At 37.9% G+C, this 24,868-nt stretch overlaps 1 protein-coding gene across 1 annotated transcript in view; it reads right to left on the minus strand.

Moving 5' to 3' along the window:
- LOC125228619 (teneurin-a) overlaps positions 1–24,868 on the minus strand; it is a 98,900-nt gene that overhangs the window by 20,152 nt on the left and 53,880 nt on the right. The window contains 9 exon segments of the mRNA XM_048133268.1: positions 2,845–2,964; positions 13,020–13,068; positions 13,071–13,226; positions 13,318–13,464; positions 14,282–14,467; positions 18,484–18,693; positions 19,559–19,753; positions 20,140–20,814; positions 20,966–21,094. Coding sequence (XP_047989225.1) covers positions 2,845–2,964; positions 13,020–13,068; positions 13,071–13,226; positions 13,318–13,464; positions 14,282–14,467; positions 18,484–18,693; positions 19,559–19,753; positions 20,140–20,814; positions 20,966–21,094 — 1,867 coding nt within the window.

Here is a 24,868-nt window from a genome sequence, read left to right on the forward strand (position 1 = left end):
AATATTTTATTTCGGTTAATTGGACAGTACTTAATCATATAAGACAGACTTTAATAAACGGATCAAGTAGCCTAATAAACATAACTATTATAGTTCCCATTAATGAGTCGTATACATGGGTAAAATTTATTTTATTACAAATTATTTCTGTCTACCTAACCGAACTCACCTAGTGTACAAAACCACCAAATTACATTACTTATACCCCTTTTCCGTCCATTTATAAGTAGGTAGATACTTACCTACACCTAGATATCTACATATCACTGATACTTTAGTTGGATATTTAATTTTAGTTTGGGATTGTGTTGAAGCGCTGGTAGCCTAGCGGTAAGTACGTGCGACTTTCGTTCCGGAGGTCGCGGGTTCGAACCCCGGCTCGCACAATGAGTTTTTCGGAATTTATGTGCGAAATGTCATTTGATATTTGCCAGTCGCTTTTCGGTGAAGGAAAACATCGTGAGGAAACCGGACTAATTCCAATAAGGTCTAGTGTAACCTTCGGGTTGGAAGGTCAGATGGCAGTCGCTTTGGTAAAAAACTAGTGCCTACGCCAAATCTTGGGATTAGTTGTCAAAGCGGACCTCCGGCTCCCATGAGCTGTGGCAAATCGGCGGGATAACGCATGGAGGATGATGATGATTGTGACAAAACTGGTCAGACAAATTCCATTAAAAAAAAAAAGTAGGGGAAAGGGCGGTTGTAGATATTAAAAACTCTCGTTAGATTTACTACTGTCCGCTAAGATAAATTCTCGTCTCCAATTCTCTCGCATTCGATTTTTCTGAAGTGGCATCATTAAGATTTGTGAAGACCACTTCCTCGTCCGTAATAAAAACTCCACAGATTGTGATCGCACAATTTACGACCCTCGTAGATTATCGCAGCACGTTAAAAGAGTAAACATTAATGAGTGTAAAAAGAACACAAAATGTCGGATTCGAGACATTTGAAAGCTTTGAAATAGTAGTGGATAGTCTCGCACGGAGCCAGGTCACGACCGCTCGTAAATTATAATCTCGAAACATCTCGATGACTGGCGTGTCTCTGTCGTATTTTAACTATGTGAGACAACTTAATGTTCAATCGTGCATGAGTTTTCATAAACTAATCCGTAATCATGTTTGCTGTTTGATTTGCCAGGTAATCGAGGCTTCGTGTTCGTAATTTCAAAATAAATATTAACAGGGTATGGTAATCTGGATTATCCGTGACATTACGTTTGTATTCTCGTTCGCATGAGTCTTGTTTCGTTCCGGCGTCGGTTCGATTGTACACTCGGTTATGGCGCGAGAGTAATTTATAACGACCGTGGCCGAAAAATTAATGATGGTCGCACGGACATTACGAACATTCTTATTGATTGTGTGTAATTCTTATATATTTTGCTATTTGTCACGCAATTCAATTGTTCCGCGTTTAAGAACCGAATAAAATAGGGATCTTAGATCACGTCACGTTCGGTTATTTGTTTCGATTCAGTTTGTGTTCAATTGGTTGAACATGATTGGAATAAATCGAGATTTGTCATTAATAAAATTATAAGTCTCAATACAACGCTTAAAATTATAGATATTTTAAAGAACTTTGCACAAACTTTATGTTGTCCTTTGATAAACATAAACATTGCTCATCATTTTGTTTTGGACAGCACGCCGTCTGCTACTGCCACTTATTGGTCTTTGTGCATTCATTTATACATTTGTATGGAACCTAGGTACAGTCAACCAATTGGAGCCCTAGGCCACTGTAAAACTATGTCATAGTGACTTTATAAATCAGATTGGAAGAAATCTCTTACTGTTTGTCATTTTGACATGGTTGTAGAGTGCCCTAGTGTTCTAATTGGTTGACTGTACTTACTTCCTTCACAAATTTTCTAAAGATTTTTTAAATAATAGCATGCATGTACTGCGGACGCCCATTAGATTTCTACATAGGGTTTTGCCAACTGTGCGTGTGAACCTAATTACTGTAATGAGACTTTAAATTCCTTTTCTCACGGCGTTGGTGGTTGTCAGTGGTGGGGTAATTATGGTTGTTCTTAGATTAATCCGCATTAATTGTTGTACTCCTTAGTAAGTTAGTTAGAGTTCCAGAATGTACATACATGCCATTCTCCCTACATGTATAACTATTCATTTAGATGAAGCTTTTGCCAACTACTTCAAAACCTAAATAACTCAATATGCCACTCATTTCCCGCTGCATAAATATTAATATTAATAAGTTCAAAACTATGATTAATCCGCGTTAATCATTGAACCCGAATTTCAAAGTTCCAGAATGTACCCATACGTTAAAGAGTTCCAAAATGTGCATTCTCCTAAGTTAATCCATCATCCCTGCTTGTATATAATAAACATTTGTCTACAGACGTTTTTGCCAACTACTTCAAACTTAATGTCAAATGAGACCACATATTCCTCATTCATCCGCAATAATCACTGTAGGTACATTTAATGTACTTGTAAAAGCCTGACCCGAAACATATGACTAATGTCAGGAAGGCGCTGTTATTTTGATGTAGATATGAGGTGACATTCAAATGAAGAAATGCTCGAAAACCATGGCGCGGGGTCATATATTTCTGGCCAGGCTTTGAGTTAAACAGTTCCATAATGTACTTATAAGTTACAGAGTTCCAGAATGTAACTATACGTGAGTTCTACAATGTACCCACAATAAATGTAATTTAGTGTTTCAGAATGTACTTACCGCAATACCAAGTGGGGACTGATGTTATAGTACTATCCTTCTTTATTTCACTGAGCCTCCATTAGCATGAAAGAGATAGCAATATGACTTAAGTCGCCAGTTAGTATAGTTCTAGAATGTACTCACCATCCTCCCTGCCTGGTGAGCGTGAATCCGAAGCGGGCCTCGCGGTCCACAGAGACCCGCACGCCGATGATGCCCAGCCCTTGCGGGGACACCACTTGCCCGCGCATCACGGACACGCGACTGCACAGACCACCGCATGTCAGACACAGCCACCGCGCAAGCGCTATGCACGTGACTCCATGTCCACACAGAACTAGGCAAACCGCGAGGCATTTTCCTCGCACAGCAAACGTGCTGTGTAGACCTCGGCCGCGACAGTGCGTGGGCATTTTCAGAATTTGGGAAAAAATTAGCGTTGTTAACAAAAATTAACTCGCTGTCAGTTTTGTGACGACAAATAAGCATAAAATCTGTCTAAAAATGTACTTTTTTCAAGTTCTGAATGTAGATTACCGCTTAAAGTTTATGTAATTAACACAAAACAATATTTTTATTGAAATTTCATGCTTAATTATCGTCACAAAAGTGACAGCGAGTTAATTTTTGTTAACGACTTACGCTCATTTTGGGTCCCAAATTCTGAAACTGCCCGCGTGTGTTTTGCTCGGCTAAGCATCCTGCCCCGGGCGAGGCACGTCTACAGTGGACGTTCGTCGCGTGAGCACATTGCCTCGGGATGTGCCTCGCTCTGTGTGGACCCGGCTAATAAGAATTGCGGACAGTGTAAACAAACTTTATGTAAAATGTCTTTAATTTCCAAAATTCTGCTAAACTCATGATTAATTCTTACCCTGTCATTAGTATACTCCGGACAGACGGGGGTAATTAAGAGTTTGATAAGTTAAAGGCAAAATGAGCAGATATGTCTCCAAAATAAATAATGATAAGTTTCATATGAATACAGACATATCTGCCTTTAATTTGAGTTTTACACCATTTTAATTGCTAGAATATGTATATTATATCCTTTTATGGTTTGTTTAAATTGTGCGCAATTCCTTATTGACGGCGATTTCAGGGCCCATCGAGATGTGTAGGTATCCATAATATATTTGTATAGGTACATACTCTGGAGATTTAGGTGCGGGACTGTTTTATACACTCGGGAAAAAAATCGTGGAATGTATGAGGCCCTAGATTTTACGATTCTTCTCTTTCCACACAGACTAGCAGAAAATAGGTCAAAATTGTAAAAAAAAAATTTTTTCAAGTTAATTAAAAACTTACCTACTACTTTGTAATAATGTAGAACACTTGAGGAGTGTCTTTTCAAAAGGAGTTATTTTTATAAGTCAACAAGGTTTATTTCTCTAGGAAGACATAGATAAAAATAACCTCTGTTTACTTATAGAAATAAGTCCTTTTGAAAAGACACTCCTCACTTATTTACTATTTAATTGTAATGAAATGTATGTGACAGTACCGACATTGAACACAATATACAACATAACATGGCACTTGTGTATTTTTAGTGCAAAGTCGTTAGACCTGTTTTCACCCCGTTTTTTTATAAGTTCGCGTTAGCGGACCGGCGCACAGTTGGTGCCGATGAGCGATTTTCGATTTAAAACCGTGAGTAACTCGTTATAATAAGTTTAATTTGCAATTAACAATATTAAAATGTCTAAAACCCCAGAGTATGATTGATATTGATATATCACTGACGCTTCTATGGAAATTAGCAAATTGCACATCTGGATAGCTCCGATATGCTCCCGGGCGATGCCAATCACGCGAATAATTTAAATGTACATTTTCGGCTAAAATTGTTGAAAGCTGATTCAAATAGTAATTTAACACCTAATCAAATAGGCTTCGTTTAATAGCACATTATCAAGTTTGGACTAAGCTTTAATGATGGTTTATATACTTTAAATGGGATCATGTTTACCGATTCCAGATAAAATAATTTACTATATTACACTAAACTTGCTTTGTTTAATGTCTAAAAAGCAGTTAATTAAAATTGATAGGTAATTATGGTAACTAAGACTAAACTTTAGTCTAAATTTAGTACTTGGATTTAATTAATTATTTAGTTAAGTTTTTTGTACCTACTTGCTAATTTGTTAATTCGTTTCTGTGGCAATAAAGAAATTTAAATTTAAATTTCAATTTATGATATTTATTTTAATTAGTTTAATGAAATTTGCATAATCACTTTGTGAATAGACTAAATATGTATATAATTTCTATTTTGGTAGGTGAAAGGCATCGCCCAGTAGGTATCCCTGGTCAATTCAGACCAAAGTTCACGTGCGTTGCGCTTTACTGTAAAAAAGATTCAAATATAATTGTTGTAGGTGAAGTAAAATTTATTAAAAAATAAAATTTAAAATAAAATAAGAAGTCTTCAGCATGGCACATTCTCTTGTCAGGATCAGCTAAAGATCTAGGTACAATTTCTGTTTACTAATCGCCAATTGCAAAGTAAATAAGTAAATGAAATTAAAAAAAATAACCTATTTAAAAATAGATGCAAAGATGTGCTGTAAACGGAAATCCACCTAGAAGGGTGTGTAATGCATGTAACAACTGCCACATATACCATAGTCATAAAATCTTGGCATGTATTGTTTGTTAATATAATCATCATCATAACGATTGAAACTGGTGCAAGGAAATTTTCATGGTCGCGAGGCTTCCCAATTTGAATTAATAAATAAACTGTACGTAACAAGCGTTTAACAAAATATTCTACACGGCTGCCTAACAAATTAAAACTACACAGTATTTTTATTTATGAGCTAAAAAAGTAACTCACTATCCAAGCTTAAGTTGAAGAATAATAGAAAAATACATAAGTATAAGAAGTTACCATATCCCGCTGTCTTCTAAATGCTGCCTTCAATAAAATGACACGCCTAAAATTTAAGGTAAGTTTTTATCTAAATCACCTGCAAATGTAAAATACTAGTACAGGAAAGTCAAGAAAAACACATTAAGGCTGCTTTCAAAAAAAACGTCAAAATAATGTAAAATTGATAGTTTTAGTCGGTGAAATACTACACTTTTCGTTATCCAATAGATTTATTTAATTAAAATTTCAGTTAGAGCATCTTATTATCTTGATTTTTATAAGACTGGATTTTTGAAAACCAAGTCACTAAATTAATTATGAATTTTTCTCTAATGCACGTTTAGAAAAACTCACGTATAGAGCTGAATTAGTCGATCTTATTTGTAAAATTTGGACAATTTTGATTACTAAACCAGGTAAATTTATAATTCGTATACCCTGTACTACAAACTTCTCAGACTACATTTTTATTATAAGGTTTTAAAAAAGAGTAAACGAGGCTAAGACGAAATCATTTTTTTTCAGAAATTACCTAAAATTAAGTGACAATTTCTTTGAAAATGTACATCACATCGAAATAATTTTTGTATATAATTAATCTGCAACGTTTACTTAAATTGCTGTTATGCCTTAGTGATTATAAATTGCTATTATTTATTTTTGGATTTTTTTGAAAACGAGCCTTCACCGGTACAATTATTACCACTTTTGACATTTTCTCATATTTTGTTAGACCAAGTAGAAAAAGTCCTATAATATGATATATATTTGTAAACTACTCGCAAAGCCCTGTAATTTGATACCACAACCGGTATGATCAAGCGCTCGGTTGCGATTTCAATGTTTTTCACACGAAAGCCCTCTTAAAGATAATATAAATCTAATGAAAATATAAGACCTAAGTGTTTTGTAGTTGTACCTGCATTTTGATTTTAAAGTGTTGATAACGTTATTATGAACATCAAAATAAAGCATATACCGGGTGTAATTTGTAACACGAACAAAAATTTTAACTGCGGTACCTACTTCCGACACCCACCGACATTTATTCAGCGATTTTTTAAATGATAAAGACTTTTTATTCTTCATACACATTAAATAATGAAATATTATCTTCAATGTAAGATGTCATCAGTGTAATTAACAATAATTGCTAGTCACACTTTTAAAGTGTCGAAAATCAAATTAAAATTACATTTACTTTGCACTTTGGTAAGTTTCAAGAGTAAAACCTAAAGATTATTGAAACAGAATACATAAGTGTATTATGTACTTCCTATAGACTTAAATGTCCAATATCTGATGTTTCCTGAAAACCAGCAAATAACTGAAACATAGATTGCATTCCACAACGATAATCTTTTGTTCAGTGACTTTTAACGATTATAAAGTCTTAGTTATTTCCGATTTTTCACAACAATATTACTATTATTTACTAACGTTGCTGGTCAAGTTTTAATTACAATAAAATTCGCAATACATTGCATCCCAGAATAAACCTGAATCCCGAGGCAGACCTGAATATGTAAGTGTAATAAAAATCAAAATTGAAGTGACGTTGGTCAGCATGATTAATATCGCCTACAGTTTAATTCATTGCTCCCATTCCAGGAAATACCTACAGCATGACTGATAATCAATTCCGGTAAATTCTATGAAGTATTTATACCGGGGGGAAACAAGCACGAGCAAATAATTATATTGCCCTTATTTCAAACAAATTAAATATCAATGTACTCTCTCATCAGTTTAGTTGAAGTTGCGTGTCGCGCTATTAACATAACATAGTTTCCAGTACATTGCTTGTTCAAATAATCATTATAGAATGCTAGTACATAATTGAAATGAAATGAAATATTTATTTAACATAACGATTTACAGACAATTAGTTCTATGGCCCCATCTCAAAAAAAAAGTATTAAAACTAAAATACAAGTTACCTATTTATTTATAAAAGTCGTTGAACAATGTTGCTCAGCATGAAGAGTACAGTAGCTACAGTTTATTTTTTTGCTCGTCTTACAGACCCCACTCTGTATATTCACGCTCGTGAGTCTTCCGGTTTATTCAAGATCAGAAGTCATACATTTAGCGTGCAAGTAAATTATTCGTGATATCTTTAAAAACTCATAATAGTTTTGCTACATAGAGCAGTGTTATCATACTTATTATTATTTTCTATTTTTACAAATTATTAATAGGCAATGAATTCTAATGAGCGATTATTTTCAAGTGCTGTAAAAAAGTAAAAATAAATTCTCTTGTTGGTATACCTACTTGATTTTGTACTTTCAAGTGGATTGCCTTCAATATTGTTATATTTTGTTACGCAACTAAATCATTTCATTGCTAATTAATAAAATAAATTTAGTGAATTAAAATTTCTGTCCATGTATTTTACATGTATATAACTGTAGGTATTTATTGCAAAGAAATTGGTCAAGTGTGATTTATATCGTAAAATAGTTACTTTATATATTTATATCGTGTACAAGTTTTTAATGGGTTTTTAACACATCTAGAGTTGCAGGCGTCCATAGTTTACGGTGACCGCTTTCCATCAGGCGGACCGTATGCTTGTTTGCCACCGATGGCAAACAGCAGTAGGTGTAAAAAAAGACGGTTTAAAAAAATTCGAAAATAGCAAAAAAACGAATAACGATTAATCTTTTGTCGTTCAATCGTTACTAGTAGGTGTAAATTTACATTCTAAATAATTATGAATAAATGTGCCATTGATTTTGGTCGTGTTTATCACTTTTATTATATTTTTAGACAAACTGCCCAAATCATCAATTGATTGACTTTATCATCTCTCACACAGTCCGTATACCTTTTCTTCGATTTTCCTCTTCCGGGTATTCCTTCCACATACATTTACAATACCTTTCTTGTCATATGACTATCATTTATCTGCAAACTGTGTAAAAATAGAAGCAGGAAATAAGGTCAAATACGGACTGTACACGTGCGACCGCGTATATTCCTTTTTCAAAGTGAATGAAAAATACACCATCCCTTTTTTGAAAATTAAATATTATAAGTAATCCGATTTTAATTAGGTAGCTAAGAAATTTTTAGGTAATATTTTGGGATTTGAAGTCCTAATTAATATGATAAAAGTACAATTACCTACTTCAAAATTATAATTTCTTGATTTTAGTTTGTTATTATTATGTGAAATGCTATGTTTGATTTTATTACTAAAAATTATATTTCAGGGAGCGTGGCCGAATGGCACAAATGCTCACGAAACGAAACGCTCGTAGATCTATCTCTATCGCCCTTGCGTATATTGGCGCGACAGGGGCAACCTTTCGAGGCGTTTCGTTTTTGTTTCGCGTCGTAGAAATGCCATTCGGCTACGGGGCCAGATTTTCGTGGCCGTCGGGCTCTGTCGAGAGGTTCAGTTTTGTGTTTTATGGGCTGACAGTATGTGTGGAAAGAGAAGTTTCACAGAACGTACAGGCACACCTCGGACACTCGCGATCAAATATATGAAAGAGGCGCGTTCCTAGCACACGGTCTAAGCCCGTGTAGGTGAACGGCGTGAACGCGCACTATGCTTGTATGAGTGAAATATGACAGATAGACTGTTCGCGTTTTTGAGAGGGAGTGGGCGGCACTTTCAGCGGGGAGCGAGAGTGGACATACTGTGCGATAGTACTCTTTATTATACTGTGGTACAGGGTCCCATACATTCCACGATTCTTCTCTTTCTGAACACATCATTATAAATTTAAATTTAATTCTAAGTCAGCCCGTAACGCAGGCTTCCGCATACACAATATGTATTATATGTGCAAGCTGTGCCACAAAACAACGAATAAGTCCGCAACGTTGTTGCTAATGTAATCTTTATTATCCTGTCACATACTTCTGTTGTATCTCCAAGAAATAAAAATAAAATAAAAACAGGTTTTGATGTTTTTTTGGCAATTTACTGACTAAAAACCCGGATGAACGTAGCTGGCCCAGACGGCCTCTTGGCAGGTCACGCTTATTTGGACTGTATCGTAAATTACAAGAATCCATACTAATATTATAAAGGAAAACTGTGTGTGTCTGTTTGTCCGTCTTTCACGGCAAAACGGAGCGACGTATTGACGTGACTTTTTAAGTGGAGATAGTTAAAGGGATGGAGCGTGACATAAGCTACTTTTTGTCTCTTTCTGACCCCCCACTTCTCTGAAATGGAGGGTGAAATTTTCTATGGAGCATTCTGCAATTTTCGATGTCAACATTGTCAACGCGTACGAAGGCAAAAGCTAGTTGTCTATAAATCATTGTGGTCACTGAAACCGGTTATATGTTTTTTTTAAATATAATGAATATTATTTTGGTTATGATTAAATAAAACTTTACAAAAATAGAACACACTTTATGAAATATTTTCAGTGGTAGGTAAAAAATATGTAGATTTTATGACCTCGTTGCAAACGCGATGGCAGTCATTTATTTATATCCCAAAGATTAAAAATACAATCAAAGTTACAGGAAGAATATGAATCTACTTAATTATTTGACCCAGAGCTTTTTTTTTTCAATAAATGAGACAGTTCAGGAAGATGTTTTTGTTTTGAAAACCTTTATAAAACAAAAAACTGATAATGAAATTATAAAAGGTAAATTCAAAAGGTGAAAGACTTGACTGGTTACTTAATTAATTCAATATATTTTGAATCTTTTTTGGGACATTTGTAACAGTACTACAAATAAAACACTACTAATAGGTTTAAAACATGTACAATTTAAACACTGCAAAAACATAACCTAATTTCTGACAGTGCTTATTTATGATAAGTATCTTGCTTTCCTTAAACTTCTAATAAAAATACAATTTTTTCATAGGTACCTAACGTACAGTTTTATTGACACCTTATTAAAAATGAAACAATTTGTTCGAACAAATTCTGAATGGTAAGCTTCGTAGTAAGTACCTATATAAAGTCATGTAAAATACACATAAATTATTAAATTAAAGAATTTAAGAAGTTCATCGCTTTTACGATCCAAATGCACAAGATTCACATGTTAGTAACAATGCACTTCTTAAATTCTGATGGGTATAAATGCCGTCGACAGTTCGCTGATTTCGTTGCACCAATTTCATCAAGTGTTAATAACATCGACGACCGGTTGATGGAAGCAATGGTTGTAATTTACAATGTCAACGAGTGCGGACTCGCCGTGAAGTAGTTCGGAGTACATTCAAATAAGTTGTGTTTCGGTTAGTCACAGGGGTGAGGATCTAAACACATAAAGAGCTTGGGCGAAGGGTAGGGGGTTGGTTAACAGATGAAAGACGCAGACAAAGGGTAAGGAACACATAAAAGGGTAAGTTTATTTGAAGCTCAATTTGCGTGTTCGCCTGGAATTTTGCTCAGTTGACAATATACAATTCGCGTCTCGATCGTATATTTTACAATACCTACGCCTGACGAATAGTGTTTTGAACGTTTTGCGTGAAAGCGTAAATGATTTTCCTAAGTTTCATACAGTATAACAAAAGTATACCACAGTATATAAATATGTGAACTAATATATAAGCACAGAAGACGAGACAAATAAATATTACAAAGAAATACGATTGTGGCTGCGGCAAATCATATCGGGAAAACGAGATACCGCGGGCGCGGACGGCCGCTGATTTACAAGGAGTTGTCGCAGCCACACGGAACATACAAGACAAACATACAGATGTTACATACACATAGAGAATGAAACGAATACAGACAAAGGATTGAACGAAAAGTGAAAAAGCGTCGGCGGCGCCGTTAGCATGCCAGCGGCAGGCGGCGGGCGCCGGCATCACACACATATGCAGGAGTCGCAACAAAAGGGAAGAGGTCAACAGATACTGAACACTGAGGGGCGAGGGCGGGCTGACTGACACTTACCATGGTGTAAAGGAATTCCAGAACTCGCTAGGAGTGGCGGACACACGGCGGCACAGGGACACAGAAAGACAGGACAGATTACTACACAGATACCTACATCCCTCAGTGCAACCCCACCCCGGCTCGCAATCGCACCGGCCATAGGCCTGTCTACATTGGTTACCTTGCGTTTAACACTTGCTTTAGTAATCGAATCATGTAGGTGCGCCCTGTCTCACAGAGACGAAGCCCGTTTGCATTAGAACAACACCACCACTATCAATATTCAAATGGAGGTATAATTTGGAATAACAAGTAGTGTAACACAGCTGCAGGTTGCACCAAGATCATGTTGCGGAGTAAACAGACATGCTGGATGGTGAACGCACGAAGATACTTCGTGGAGTTTACTCGGGGCTAAGAAACAAATGCCAGAACGCAATATAACCACTCTAGACTCTTGATTCAACTCAAACAAAATAGTCAAGCGGCTTGTGTTTTAATGCAAACAAACTTACAGGCGCTTTGCATATAAAGCGAGGTGGGTTGACTACGATTTTATTCAGTTTGCGATGTCTCGGTTTACTATCCAGATCAGATTAGATCTTTGTTCGATAGTTTCTATTCGTACTTTGTTTTGTCAAGGCAACTAAAACTTTTTGAAAACTTCTCATAACTCAGATCATGAAAGACGTTCACATAAATAAAATGTTAAAATAATAAAAATGAAGCGCTTCATATACTTAATTTACAAGTACTACGTATCATAACGTCGAGCAGATTATTATTATAATTCCAGTAAGGTTCGGCACTAATGTCTGTCATGATTCGAGTGTTGTGATAGAGCTTGTTAAACTGGAATATACATCAAAACTGTTAATAATCCTTTGAACACTAAATAATTTAAATTAAATATTTCCTTCTTGTTATTAATAATCAGACGCTTCTTTGTTCAGACAAACAGGTTGGGTAAGACACACACAAGGGATAAACATTAGACAATACACAACACATCGGATCTGGTGTGAAAATAATAAATACAAAAACTGATAATACGATGAAATCATGGTCAGTGATGAAACTTAACCATGCTAGGATCGCAAATGATAAATCAATATTTTACACCGAGAAAACAGGAAAATCAAAAACACTTCCACCAGATGATAAAATAAATCGTAAATTACAAAAGTATCTGATACCGGTTAAATTAAAATAACCACACCAAATCCTCGGAGGGGTAAGGGAAGATGACTGGGATCACAAATGGTTCGGGTGCTAGATCCTAATTACGCTATGTCAATATGAATTTTGTTCTTCTTCTCGTAATTTTACCTATCCGTCGATGATCACGGATCTAAAATCATTGTAAAAGTGCAAATTTATTAATCATGAACGGTGCAAGATATCGATAGGCCGATGGTAAGTCGACTTGCAAAAGATACCGTTCGATCCAAGCGACATACGTCATCGCTTTGTATTCTACTGGTACGATATCTTTTACGTGCATGAAGTGATTTGGTGTTTGACACTTTCTTAAGCTAAATTAGCGCACTCACCTTTCTGAGTACTCGTCCATGTGTGCGTAGCTCTGGACGGAGTTTTCTCAATGAGGAATTTGACTCGTTGGTAGAAGGAGGCGGTGACGGAGGGCGGTTGTTTCCTCAGGAGGACCTCGACGGGGTCGTTGGAGGCGAGACACATGATGTGGTCGGCGCACTCGGGCCGCGTGCAGCACTCAGAGTCGGAGCAGTCGGTCATGCCATCTTCAAAACCATTTAACATTTATATATTGTAAATACAGTGTAGAAACAAAAAACAAATTGTGTAAAGTCGGTGTCTGAATACGGTTCATACCTTCGTCGTTATCGTCATTATCGGTGCAAGAAAGTTCTAGAGCGATGGAGCAGTCAGTCCCGGCCCATCCGTCGGCGCAGGAGCAGCGGTACACACCGTCCTCCAGCAGGCACTGGCCGTGCCGAGAACAGGCGTTGGGGCAGCCGGCTGGTCAAGAAAGTCGTGTTAATGAATATTATAAAAATTATTACTGACTTTCTATTACAGAATGGTCAGTATACTTCAAGTGGAATAAAGACGTTTTCATCTGAAATTCTAACACGAATTTTTGCAGGTGAATCCTAAATGTATGCATGTAATGTATGTATGTGTTAGGTACTTTTCATCGTCTTTGACTACTCTCGTTCGCTTAAAAAGAGTCTCATCATCAAAGTTAAGCTCACGTAACGTGCAATGTCGTCCGTTCCATCCTTGCGTACATACGCAAGTCCGGTTCTTGCACTGGCCATAGTCGTGGCATCGTTGGTCGCATGGCCGCTGGTCCTAAATACGTATTGTTTGATCTCACTAAACATCAAAAATATTACTCTTTTAATGGATTTAGTTACAGATCTTTGTCTAGGACACGCGAAATGTCTCTTCGTTCCAGCCCAGCGTACGTAGGTACACAGGTCCCGGTCTTGCAATTCTGGCCGTTGTTGTTGACAGCGTTGGTCGCACGGCCGCTGGGTCTACAGACTTATTGTTACCAAACATCAACTCACGTATTGTGCAGTGTCGTCCGTTCCATCCCTGCGTACAGACGCAAGTCCCGTTCTTGCACTGTCCATGGTCGTGGCAGCGTTGGTCGCACGGCCGCTGGTCTTAAAGACTGATCACCAAACATCCACTCACGTATAGTGCAGTGTCGTCCGTTCCATCCCTGCGTACAGACGCAAGTCCCGTTCTTGCACTGTCCGTGGTCGTGGCAGCGTTGGTCGCACGGCCCCTGGTCTTAAAGATTGATCACCAAACATCAACTCACGTATAGTGCAGTGTCGTCCGTTCCATCCCTGCGTACAGACGCAAGTCCCGTTCTTGCACTGTCCGTGGTCGTGGCAGCGTTGGTCGCACGGCCGCTGGTCGCAGCGGGCACCGGTCCAGCCATCATCGCAGCGACACACGCCTTCGGCGCACACGCCGTGCGGTCCGCAGTCCAGTGAGCAAACCACTACAAATATATTGTGTTATTTAGTAATACATTGACATAACAACAGTTAAAATTACAATACAGGTACTACGAAATTGAAAATACCTAAGTCGTTTATGGAATAATGAATATAATCAAGGGAAAACACCTTCTGGGGGCGAGCTCCATTGTAGGCCACGTCTTCGCCTCGGCTAGTGTGGCCATTTATATTTTTTTTTAAACCATACTTCTCACCTAAAAACTCGACTATTGGTGTGGGAAGCATTGCAGCGAAGTGGTGACCGTTGACAGCGGTGACTACTTAAGTAACGTAGCTACTATATCGATACCTCTGGGTTCAATTGGCGTAAAGGACATTTAGGCGAAAATGAGTTATATATACAGTTTTGTTCAGAATTTCAAGCGCTATCGATCTGTGTAGTTAAAATTTCGATATCTCTTAAAAAGTTGCCTTTACGACCAACATTTTCTACTATGGACTTGCAAAAATAGCTTTTCTGAAGGGGCGTAAATATCAAGTCATTAATTATAAATTATTATTTCTGTCGTAAAGGAAATCTACAAATAAAAATATAGTCGTAAGTCACCTTGATATATATTGTTGCCCTTTAAGCCCTTACTTTTTAAGGATCACTTTCTATAGTAGTGTGGTAAAGTTGGGCGTAAAGGACAAGTTTTTTGTTCTTAGTTCTTTACGACCAGCACTAAAAATATTTTATCCGCAACTGTAATCGATATCATTGGGTTCAATTGTCGTAAAGGACATATAATGCAGGTTTCCAAGAGAAAGATAAACCCACTTTTTTGTTTTTTTTGACCTATATTTGTGACGTGTATTAGAAAAATATGCAGATTACGAGTATCTTTAACCTAGTGTAACAACCGTAGTGATAAACTAAACGATTTAGAAGATAGATGGTTGTAAAGGACACGTTAAAAGCTATTAACGTCCTTTACACCCATGATTTGATAGGGTCGTAAATGACGGTCTTAGATGATTTTTATACAAAACCGGGGCGTAATTGTAACCGAAATGGTACAAATGTTGTGCTAAGTTTACAATTAAAAACTGGAAAAATGTGTCAAAACGTACTTAATATGGCATAGAATAGACATTAGTTTAATGCAGTGTATTATTTACACAGACCAATTGTTCTGTGATTATTTATCTAAGCTATCTTAGAAACAAAAAAGAACAAGACTATTTTATTTCCAGTTTTGTAATAAAGAAACAATATTTGCTTAAAAACGATCTACTAATACTTTGGCAACAAGCTCAAAGTTATTTTTTTAGTATTTGCCGCTGTTGAATAGTCAGTAGGTTACGCATTCAGCCTTTAATTCTAGCGGGGAAACGCTTTCGTAGTATTATTATACTGCGACGAGATGTAGGTAATTTAAAAAAAAAACACTATGGTAATCAGGGTACGTACCCACAACGTATGCACAAACGCTCACGATAATATCTATTTCGTAGCTATATATCTTTATCGCTCTTGCGTATTGCACCAGACTGCATTTTTGTCGGCGTCTGGCGTCGACGATTGCCATTCAGCTACGCCGCCAGTAAACTTTAACAGTAGACTATACTAACATTTAGTGCGACAATAACAGGTGCGTTTCGCTAGCGAATGAGCGTTAGCGTTTGGTGACTTGGCTATGTACCCACAAGTACTTAAAGCATTGACTATAATATTTCTAGGATTGGACTCATAATTAAGATTATTCTTATTTAACAGGTTAAAGACTAAATAACAATCTTCTGTTTTAAAATTATCAAAAATATGAATCAACATAGTAGGTAGTCTTGACTACAGTTACTATTATTTATTAGCTGGTCACAGTTTATATACGCGTCCTAACTTGCGTTTATAAATTGGTACTTAACTCTTAGTTATTCTTAGAACTTCTTTCTACTTTAGACTTAAAATTACTGTCGTATTAATATAGTCTACTGTTCATAGTTGCTGATTAAAGTTTACGTGATTACCATTAGTGTTTTTATATTTACTTAAACTACGAAAGCGTTTCCCTGCTAGAATTAAATACTGAATGCGTAACTTATTGAGAGTTGAGACAGCGGCGAGTACTAAAATAATAACTTTCCAAAATACTAGATAGTTTTTAAGCAAATGTTGTTTCTTTATTGCAAAACTGGGTATAAAATAGTCTTGTTCTTTGTCTTTGCTAAATATTTAGATAAATATACACTGTAACACTATTGTGGCTATTCTATGGCATATTAACTACGTTTTGATACATTTTTCAAGTTTTTCAATTGTAAACTAAGCTAAAAACAGTTGTCATTTGTACCATTCATATGTCTCTAGCTACTTCCTTGCTTCCCATACACAACACACAACCTACATAGGTGTATTTTTCATTTTGATAGAATAAAGTTTACCGACGCACACTTAATACCATTCCAATAAGGAATTTATGCCATTAAAGTGAAATGTGAAAAGTGATTGTGATTAGATTACTCTACACGCGCAGTTTTAACAATCGGTATTCAGGAATGGGGTCAAGAATGAGGAAACCACAAGGCTAGGAAAAAATACTGGCAAAATACTTACACGTGATCCAATATTTTTACAAGATTATATTATAAGATATAAACCAAATTAGATATTGTTTCTTTGAGTAATGAAAAAAAGCTATTTAGATACCGTCTTTTATGCTTAAGATACTAGTAATCATAGTTTTATGGCATGTGGACTAAAATGTTAACGGAAAGGTGGCCGTTAACAAATGTAAGAAGTGTCTGGCATCCGTTGACTCGTCAACATCCGAAAAATTGCGGGTCACAACTGGATGAGACTAGCCCAGGACCGGGAGAAGTAGCGTACTGGAAGAGAGGCCTAATGCTCAGCAGTGGGCGATAAAGGACTGATATGATGATGATGATAGTTTTATAAATTTTTTAAGCGTTTTGGAAACGGAATATTCTCATTATTTTTATGATAAAATAAGAAACTAATAAGATAATCTCTGTGGAATATTTGTATATAAATAGTAACTAATCTAAGCCCTTACTCGATCTGTTCTGACTTATTAGACGCCCACGTGCAAGAAAGCCATTAGGTACCGAAACTTGTCCCAACTTTTGGAGTTATTTTTGTCCTTATGTAATATTCAGATCGGTTTATTTATAAAATAAGGCAAAGTAAAGGACACGTGTAGGTATCGACACATCGTTGTGCATAGGCGTTAATTTTTAAGAAAGATACTGCTATCTGATTTTCAAATCTAGAGGGGAATCTAGGCGTTGTTGGGTTAAATTCTGTTTCCTCACCTCACGATGATTTCCTTAAAATAAAAGCGATTGACCTCGTGATCTTCGGGTTAAAAGTCACACGTTTTTATCACTAGGCCGACAGCGCTTGTAGAAAATATAGCGCGGCAGTTCAGCGGGCGTAGCACACTATAGTCCCAGATTTGTAAGAACCTCTTTTTGACACATGACAGCGTCCACAATACGTAAACTCGCGCAACCTAATGAAATTTTAAATAAAATCCTGTAATAATATTTAAAAAATAAAGTACTTAAAAACAATATTTCGCTTACTTTAAACATAATCTAGCACATGTTACATTTTTGCGGATCTTCGTTAGTGAGTATTTTACGATATTAATTTATCACGCAGGATTTACTTATTATGACATTTATCATTCATTTTTATTTTTAAACTAGTGCTGTGGCAGTCTGTCATTTCGATTCAAATGACATTTCAGTAAGTTGATAGAAATCGTATATTTGTTTAAGCGCCTCCTTGTACATAGGGCCTAATCGATTCAACCAATTCGAAATTAATCATTAGATTTGGCAAACGTATGTCTTAGCCACATCGCAACATACTTCAAAACAAATGTGTCAAAAATGTGAACTTACAAATCCGGGACAATAGTTGGATAAACTTTATCGCATCGGTGCGTCCCTATCGCACTTACAAATAAGTGTGAAAAGGACGGCCGAAGGCCTGCCTGTGCTTGTCGGCACCAATTTTTCAGTTACTTATGTAAAAAAATGTAAATACCTTTAGCGCAGTCATCTCCAGTGTACAACGGATCGCAGACGCACTTGCCAGCGTCGAGATCGTAAACGCCGCGCTGCGAGCACGCGGGCAGGCAGCGTTGGACGCGCGCGTCACGCTCTCCGCACGCAGCACCGCGCCAGCCCGCGCGGCACACGCAGCGGCCACGCACGCACGACCCGTGCCCGCCGCATGTCGGGTCTAGGCAGTCCTCTGTGCAAAAAAAAAAACATATTATACTCTAGTAAAGTGGACACAGTCCTAGCTCGACCGCGTGGAGCGATCCGCACCGGACTAGGTATTAAGTTCAGGGAGCATTTTAGAGTAAAGCGAACGGGTCTGCGCGGACGACAACTTCAACTTCATACAATTTGGTCGTCGCGCGGTTGGTCCCCGTGACACTAAAACCAGTCCCATACGTATTAACAGCAATTCTTTGAACTTAAAAACTCGCCAGGTAAAATTTGTATAAATGCTCAGTATTTTACCAGTTACGGAGTGGAATAAAGTGAAATGTAAAATGAAAACGATGCAGGATCAACAGGCGTCCCGGCTACGCGTATGCAACCGCTTAATTATGCTTAGTGGTTGATTATTTCAACAGGCACGTTTGATGCTTGTGCTAATTTCTAATTCAGGTTTCAAGTATTTCCCATGGAAATTTGCACAAAACTGATACTCATTTTGTTAGTTCACCATTTTACATTGTAACTATTTAGATTTTTGGTTCCACGTAAAATGTTAATTTTCTTTTGCGTCATCTGGATGTATTTAAAATTATGTATAAACTTTACAAACAAATCATGACTCTACAACATAAATATGTATGTGTTTTTTCCCCACAAATGGTCTTGCTGGGATTTGAACCCGGAACCATCAGCTTCGCAGGCAGCGTCACTAATTATTAGGCCAGATCGATCGCCATATGTTCGTCAATATCATCGTTGTCTTTTTAACCTTCATCCTTCTTCACACGTAAGCCCCTTTCAGCCATCGTTGCACTGGCTAAGGCATACTCCGAGGTACATTCTCATAAAGTAACGTATTTGTACCTTAAAATAGTTTCATTAATACCAACCTTCATCACACTTAGGTCCCTTCCAACCAGCCTTGCACCGGCAGTGTCCGGCCACACATTGCCCCTTGCCCGAGCAGTCAGCGGGCTCGCAGTCGTGTGCCGGCACGTCACACTCGGCGCCCTTCCAACCTTCGGCGCAGTGGCATACTCCTCCTGCGTACGCGCCGTGTCCGGCGCACAGCACGGGGCAGACACCTGATAGCAAAAAAAAAACAAATTACAGGCAATTGCGAACGCCCATCTGTCATGGTGCTATGCCGGCTATACACATTTGACTGAGACATGCCGATAAGGACATGCAGCACTGCTGCCTTCTCTTCCTCTACTCCTATTGGATCGGAGTTTTTAGCCAAGTGTGTACAGTCAACCTGAGGATTCCATATCTGGAAAATGTCAATTACTCGTAGTTGGCGTTTGCTGGTAGATTTAGCTCTGATTTTTTACATGTCACAGCGCGAGCAATATCTAAATCGAGTGATTAGTTGTTTGTTTGTTTTATGCAAAACTTTTCATTCAAAATATGAAACTTAATTTACATCGTGACTATAAGTTGAAAGGTGTTTAGATAAAATATAACTTACTCTTAGAACAGTCGTGTCCCTCGTATCCGTCCATACATTCACATTTTCCTAAATAGCAAGAGCCGTGTCCAGAACAGTCATCGGGGCAAGAATTAGTAACTCCTTCAGCTTCGGAAACGATCATCTCAACTCTATGCGGCTGCAATTCGTCATTGTACATCGAAATAAACCATCTTCCCGTGTCGAGATACTGTAGTATACTGACATTTACTCGCATATCAGTCGATCTCTTGCTTATCGTGTGGTTCCATCTCTGAAATGGGCTAATCGTGCTCAGCAACGTTTCGAAGCCGTCGTGTTCGCGCATGTCGTGTCTGTGCGGACTCCGTCTCCGCCTCAGCCTGTGGTCGACCCTGCCGCCTCGAATGAATTCTACGAAGTCGTATTGTGTAACGCTGGGAGCGACATTCCTTCTTCCGTATACGGCGAAATTGGCTCCCCAAGGTACGGTGAAATTAAGGCTAACGTAGGCGGGCTGTTTGTTGCGGAATTCAGAACTCCAGAACTGGTATGCGGGTATCGTTGCACTGTGTAGTTCGTCGAATTCTCGAACTTCTAGGGCCGGCGACCAGGGCGGCAGGGCAGCCTGCTGTGCTTGCTGCGGTATCACCGCCGACTCTAGCGCCGCTTCCGCCGTCGTCGACCAGCCGCCTAGCGACGATGTTGATATCGATTCTACAAAAACAGATTCCATTTATTTACGCTGTACAGTAAACTACCGCAATCAATAATGTTGTATCTATCCAAAATTCATTAAGTATTCCTACAATTAATTGTAATTACAATTATACAGAGTATTATAATCAATTTCAACGTGTTTACATACCATCCGACGGCGAAGATGTTGATAAAGCGTCCCTAATTCCTTGTGCGTGTGTAACTGCTTTTACGTCTTGAACCATAACCATGCAATTGGAATTGTCTATATTATAATTATTTTTAATTGACGATAACGCTGAAACAAACAAAAAAAATATGTTAGTAATGAATTTCGAAATGTCAAACAATGAAAGCCGGTCGGGTAAGTTTTTCAGTTAAGCTACGACCGTGTTAAGCCAGTAGAATCTCTCGTTTAATCTGGTCTTCCAATTAAATTTCCAATAAGTTTGAGTCTTATCAGTGGCGAGCCATCGATAATGCCCAGTAGCCGAAGTGTAATTCCACTTTGTACTTTGTTCACACGGTTGTCGCAATAGATTACAAAATGCGACACAATGAGAGGTGTCGCTCGGAGCGGTAGGTGTGCGAGGGGTGGGGGTAAATGACGTGAGTTGCGTCAAGTTTTAATTAAGCGAAGCACGGCGAGGCGCATTTTGTGGCAGTGTGACGAAGCGATTGGTTCCGCTGCCGCGGGCCGGCCCAGAGCCCGCCGAGCACGTAGGTGGTTCGGCGACACCCAACCATTTCTTGCTCGAGGGAATGTCGTTATCTATTCATTGTATTTCAGTCGCTAGCTATCGAATCGATCATAGAAAGTCACGCAACGCGGCCTAATTGGATAATTCTTCACGGCACTAAGTACAGCACGGGCTCGACTCGACTAACAGTAGCGAGTTCCTTTGATGACACGATTTACTTTTTGTTAGAAACAAGCGAAGCATAAAATAGCTTCAAATGCTCAAACACAGCTACCGCTCCATACGTTTCTTTTAGAAAGATTCCTCAAAGAGCGTGAGCGAGTAAAATTGGCAGTAGAAATATTTGTTTTAAGTCCTTCAAGCACTGCAATATAAAGTTCGCAAAGAGCGATGTTGGGGTGCAAAATAAACGACGACGCCGGTATTGTAATGCAAAGAGAATTTATTGTGTACATTTATTAGTTTTGTAAGACGCGCAAGCGGCCGGGATTTGTGCCTCGGCGGGGATGCTATGTTTATTTGTTTCGGAGCGTGCGCAGGATGTGCGCCTAATAGACGAGCATGCGCGCCCATGTGTCACTCCGTACGTCACTAATTACATTTACGGAATCACTTTCTAATTTGTTGAAAGAATTATTGTAGACATGTTGAGAAATATCTGCTATATACCTACTCAAGCATAACTTGGTCATTAGTTTTATATAGAGAGCAAACAAGAATTAAGAAAATGCTTACGGAACGTGAAGCTATCAGTTAAAGATCCTTTGGCTCCACAAGTCCACAATTGAGCGATTTTTAAGCATCTAAGAGACACCCTATCACTGTCAGAATGGAGTTAACGGTGTAAAGTAACTTAGCGTTTTTGTTTTAGGGGCGCCCTCAGTGTTTTTCATAATTCCTGCGGATAACCCCAGGCGGTGTCGGAGCAATTAAGTTATCGTCTCCCCCGACACCGACAGGCGGCGATCTGTCCCCGAGATCCTCTCGCAGATAAGGGACACTACCACTACGCGTCGATGCCATTTGGTCTTCGAAGCGCTCCGATTGAACAATTTACATTAACCACGTGGCCGATAGTTTAATGACAATAACGTTTATCTGATCAGCAATTTAAGGATAAGTAGGAGATTTATATTCAGTGTCTATTAAATGACTGTGGATTTTAAAGTTATTTGAGTGAACGGTGGCAAATGGCATAAACAGTTTTAAGTTTTTAACACTACATTTATTTTCTTAACAGCTTTAGAAGTTATACCTACCTTCTAAAATGTGTTTGAACTAAAAGTTATTTAGGTATTATATGACGAGCAATTGAAACGTTTAGTTAAATATGTGAAAGCGTAGTATTTAGATGAATGTAAGTACCTAATGAAAAAATATTGCGATCTCTTATTATTAAGTACAGCGATATAGCATTCAAAATGTGAACGTTAGTAGATAAAAATGCGCTCAAACGACGCAATTTCCGCCCACGAAAATAAAATATGGCAATGTGGTAAGTCGCGACTTTTCCCGATGATCCCTCGTAAAATCTATAAATTATCGCCATTGAATGGCGAGTAGGAAATGGAGGGTACTGTTGTTGACGACTGCTCGTCCCGATCCCGTTGCGTGGACGATTGTGTGCAGATGGACGATGTTTGCTATCTCTACTATTTTTCGAGTTAATACAATTTATTGTAATACGATTCAGCATAGATTGCATCGTGCAGTGGGGGAGCGAAACTCGTTTGATGGAGTCCCGGGGGACAACGCGCCGTCGCACTGACTCGGTATTAGTCACGTGATAAATCTCATGTGCCTCGGCCTATCTCCTCTATTATTTACGATATCTGATATCACCATCCTTGTCCCAAGCACTAGTTTTACAATCATAGGAGGGTCGAGGCCTCTTTGCCCTATTTCATAAGAAGCGCGGACAAGTACAAATGTCTTTATGAATGGAGTGAAATTTAATTCAATTGGAAAGCCTATAGTAGCTGATTTGTTTTACGTCCACTTGACGACGAAGCCTGCGCTGCTGATAACGAACTATTTTAGGATTGTACGGGTTTTAGGTTCAGTTATGATTCAATTGATAATTTAAAAACGAATCACCTGCTAACTTTAGCTGTTATTTGCCAGAGATAAAATAAAATGGAAGAATAGAAAGTTTCGTGCCTAGGGATTCCCGTGTCTGCGCAATCACATCAATAAATAGGTTGGTAACTCGCCCACGGCACCTAAAATTCGATTTGCAAAGCTTTGGAGCTTCCTCTGGGAGATTAGTCCCTCTAAATAGAAATGTACAGATAGGTATAAAATCATGTGGAGAAAAAGACATTTCAATTGAAATCTTTTAAGACAGTGAATCTGCACTAAAACTTCAAGCGCCGGTGATATTTGATGCCTGCCTAGAGCGTATTTTGTGGATAGGAAAATTTATGGGCTTATATAGTGCTTCTAAACATTGTCAAAATTTTAAAAACATAACTAATTCTCACAGCTTGCAAATGCATTAGTGATTTCCAAATAAGGATCGACACAATTTGTTCCACTTCAAAAACAGTTTCGTTAATGTTCACTGCTAAGCGCTGGGCTTTAATAAAACATTGGGGTCCTCACAATTTCAATTACATTAAAAAGTTGACGTTGCTATTTGGGCCATTCATCTACTGCACCATGCACGTAATGAAGGGTGCAACAGATGGTCCACATTTTTTCATTACAATAGTACTACCGGCAACAGAACAGGAGATTTATGTCGGATTAAACTACAGAACGGCTTTTTATTCGGTACATATCCGGAACGCCAGGAGGCGTGTTCGACAAATATTTTATTGTGTTTCTGAAACCCCATGATTAAAGGACTGGAGAGATTTAATGAGATGGGAATTTATAATCGACATGAATGATTTATTGCTCTGAAATTAATGCAAAACATATTTGTTTAATATTAAAACTCAAATGTTGGTCCAAGAATGTAAGTGGCATGTAGCTATTCTAATTCAAAGGTGATGCAAATGAGAGTAGGTATTTATCAGTTATAAGAGAGAAAAATCTCCCCGTGGCTGAGCGGCATCGGCATCAGTATTCGACAAACGCTCTTATCTACCGTCAGCATTAATTTAATGGCTATCTAAATAAAGTGAGATCCGATACGATAAGCTTCATTGACTTAAACTCCCTACATTGAATCGGTTGATTACATTACTTTAAAAAGCGTTGAAATTTAAGTGATTTATTTTATTAAACGATAAGTACAAATCTAATCTCGGACTCTCTAATACCGAACGTCATTATCGTCTACTCGAAATCGAAATTGATGGGCATTCGTTAAAATTTGATGAAGTAATTGCCAAAGTAGTGGCTTGAAGATAGTTTAAATTGCC

This window comes from Leguminivora glycinivorella, chromosome 8 (genome assembly GCF_023078275.1).
Source record: "Leguminivora glycinivorella isolate SPB_JAAS2020 chromosome 8, LegGlyc_1.1, whole genome shotgun sequence".
NCBI classification, from domain to species: Eukaryota; Metazoa; Arthropoda; class Insecta; order Lepidoptera; family Tortricidae; genus Leguminivora; species Leguminivora glycinivorella.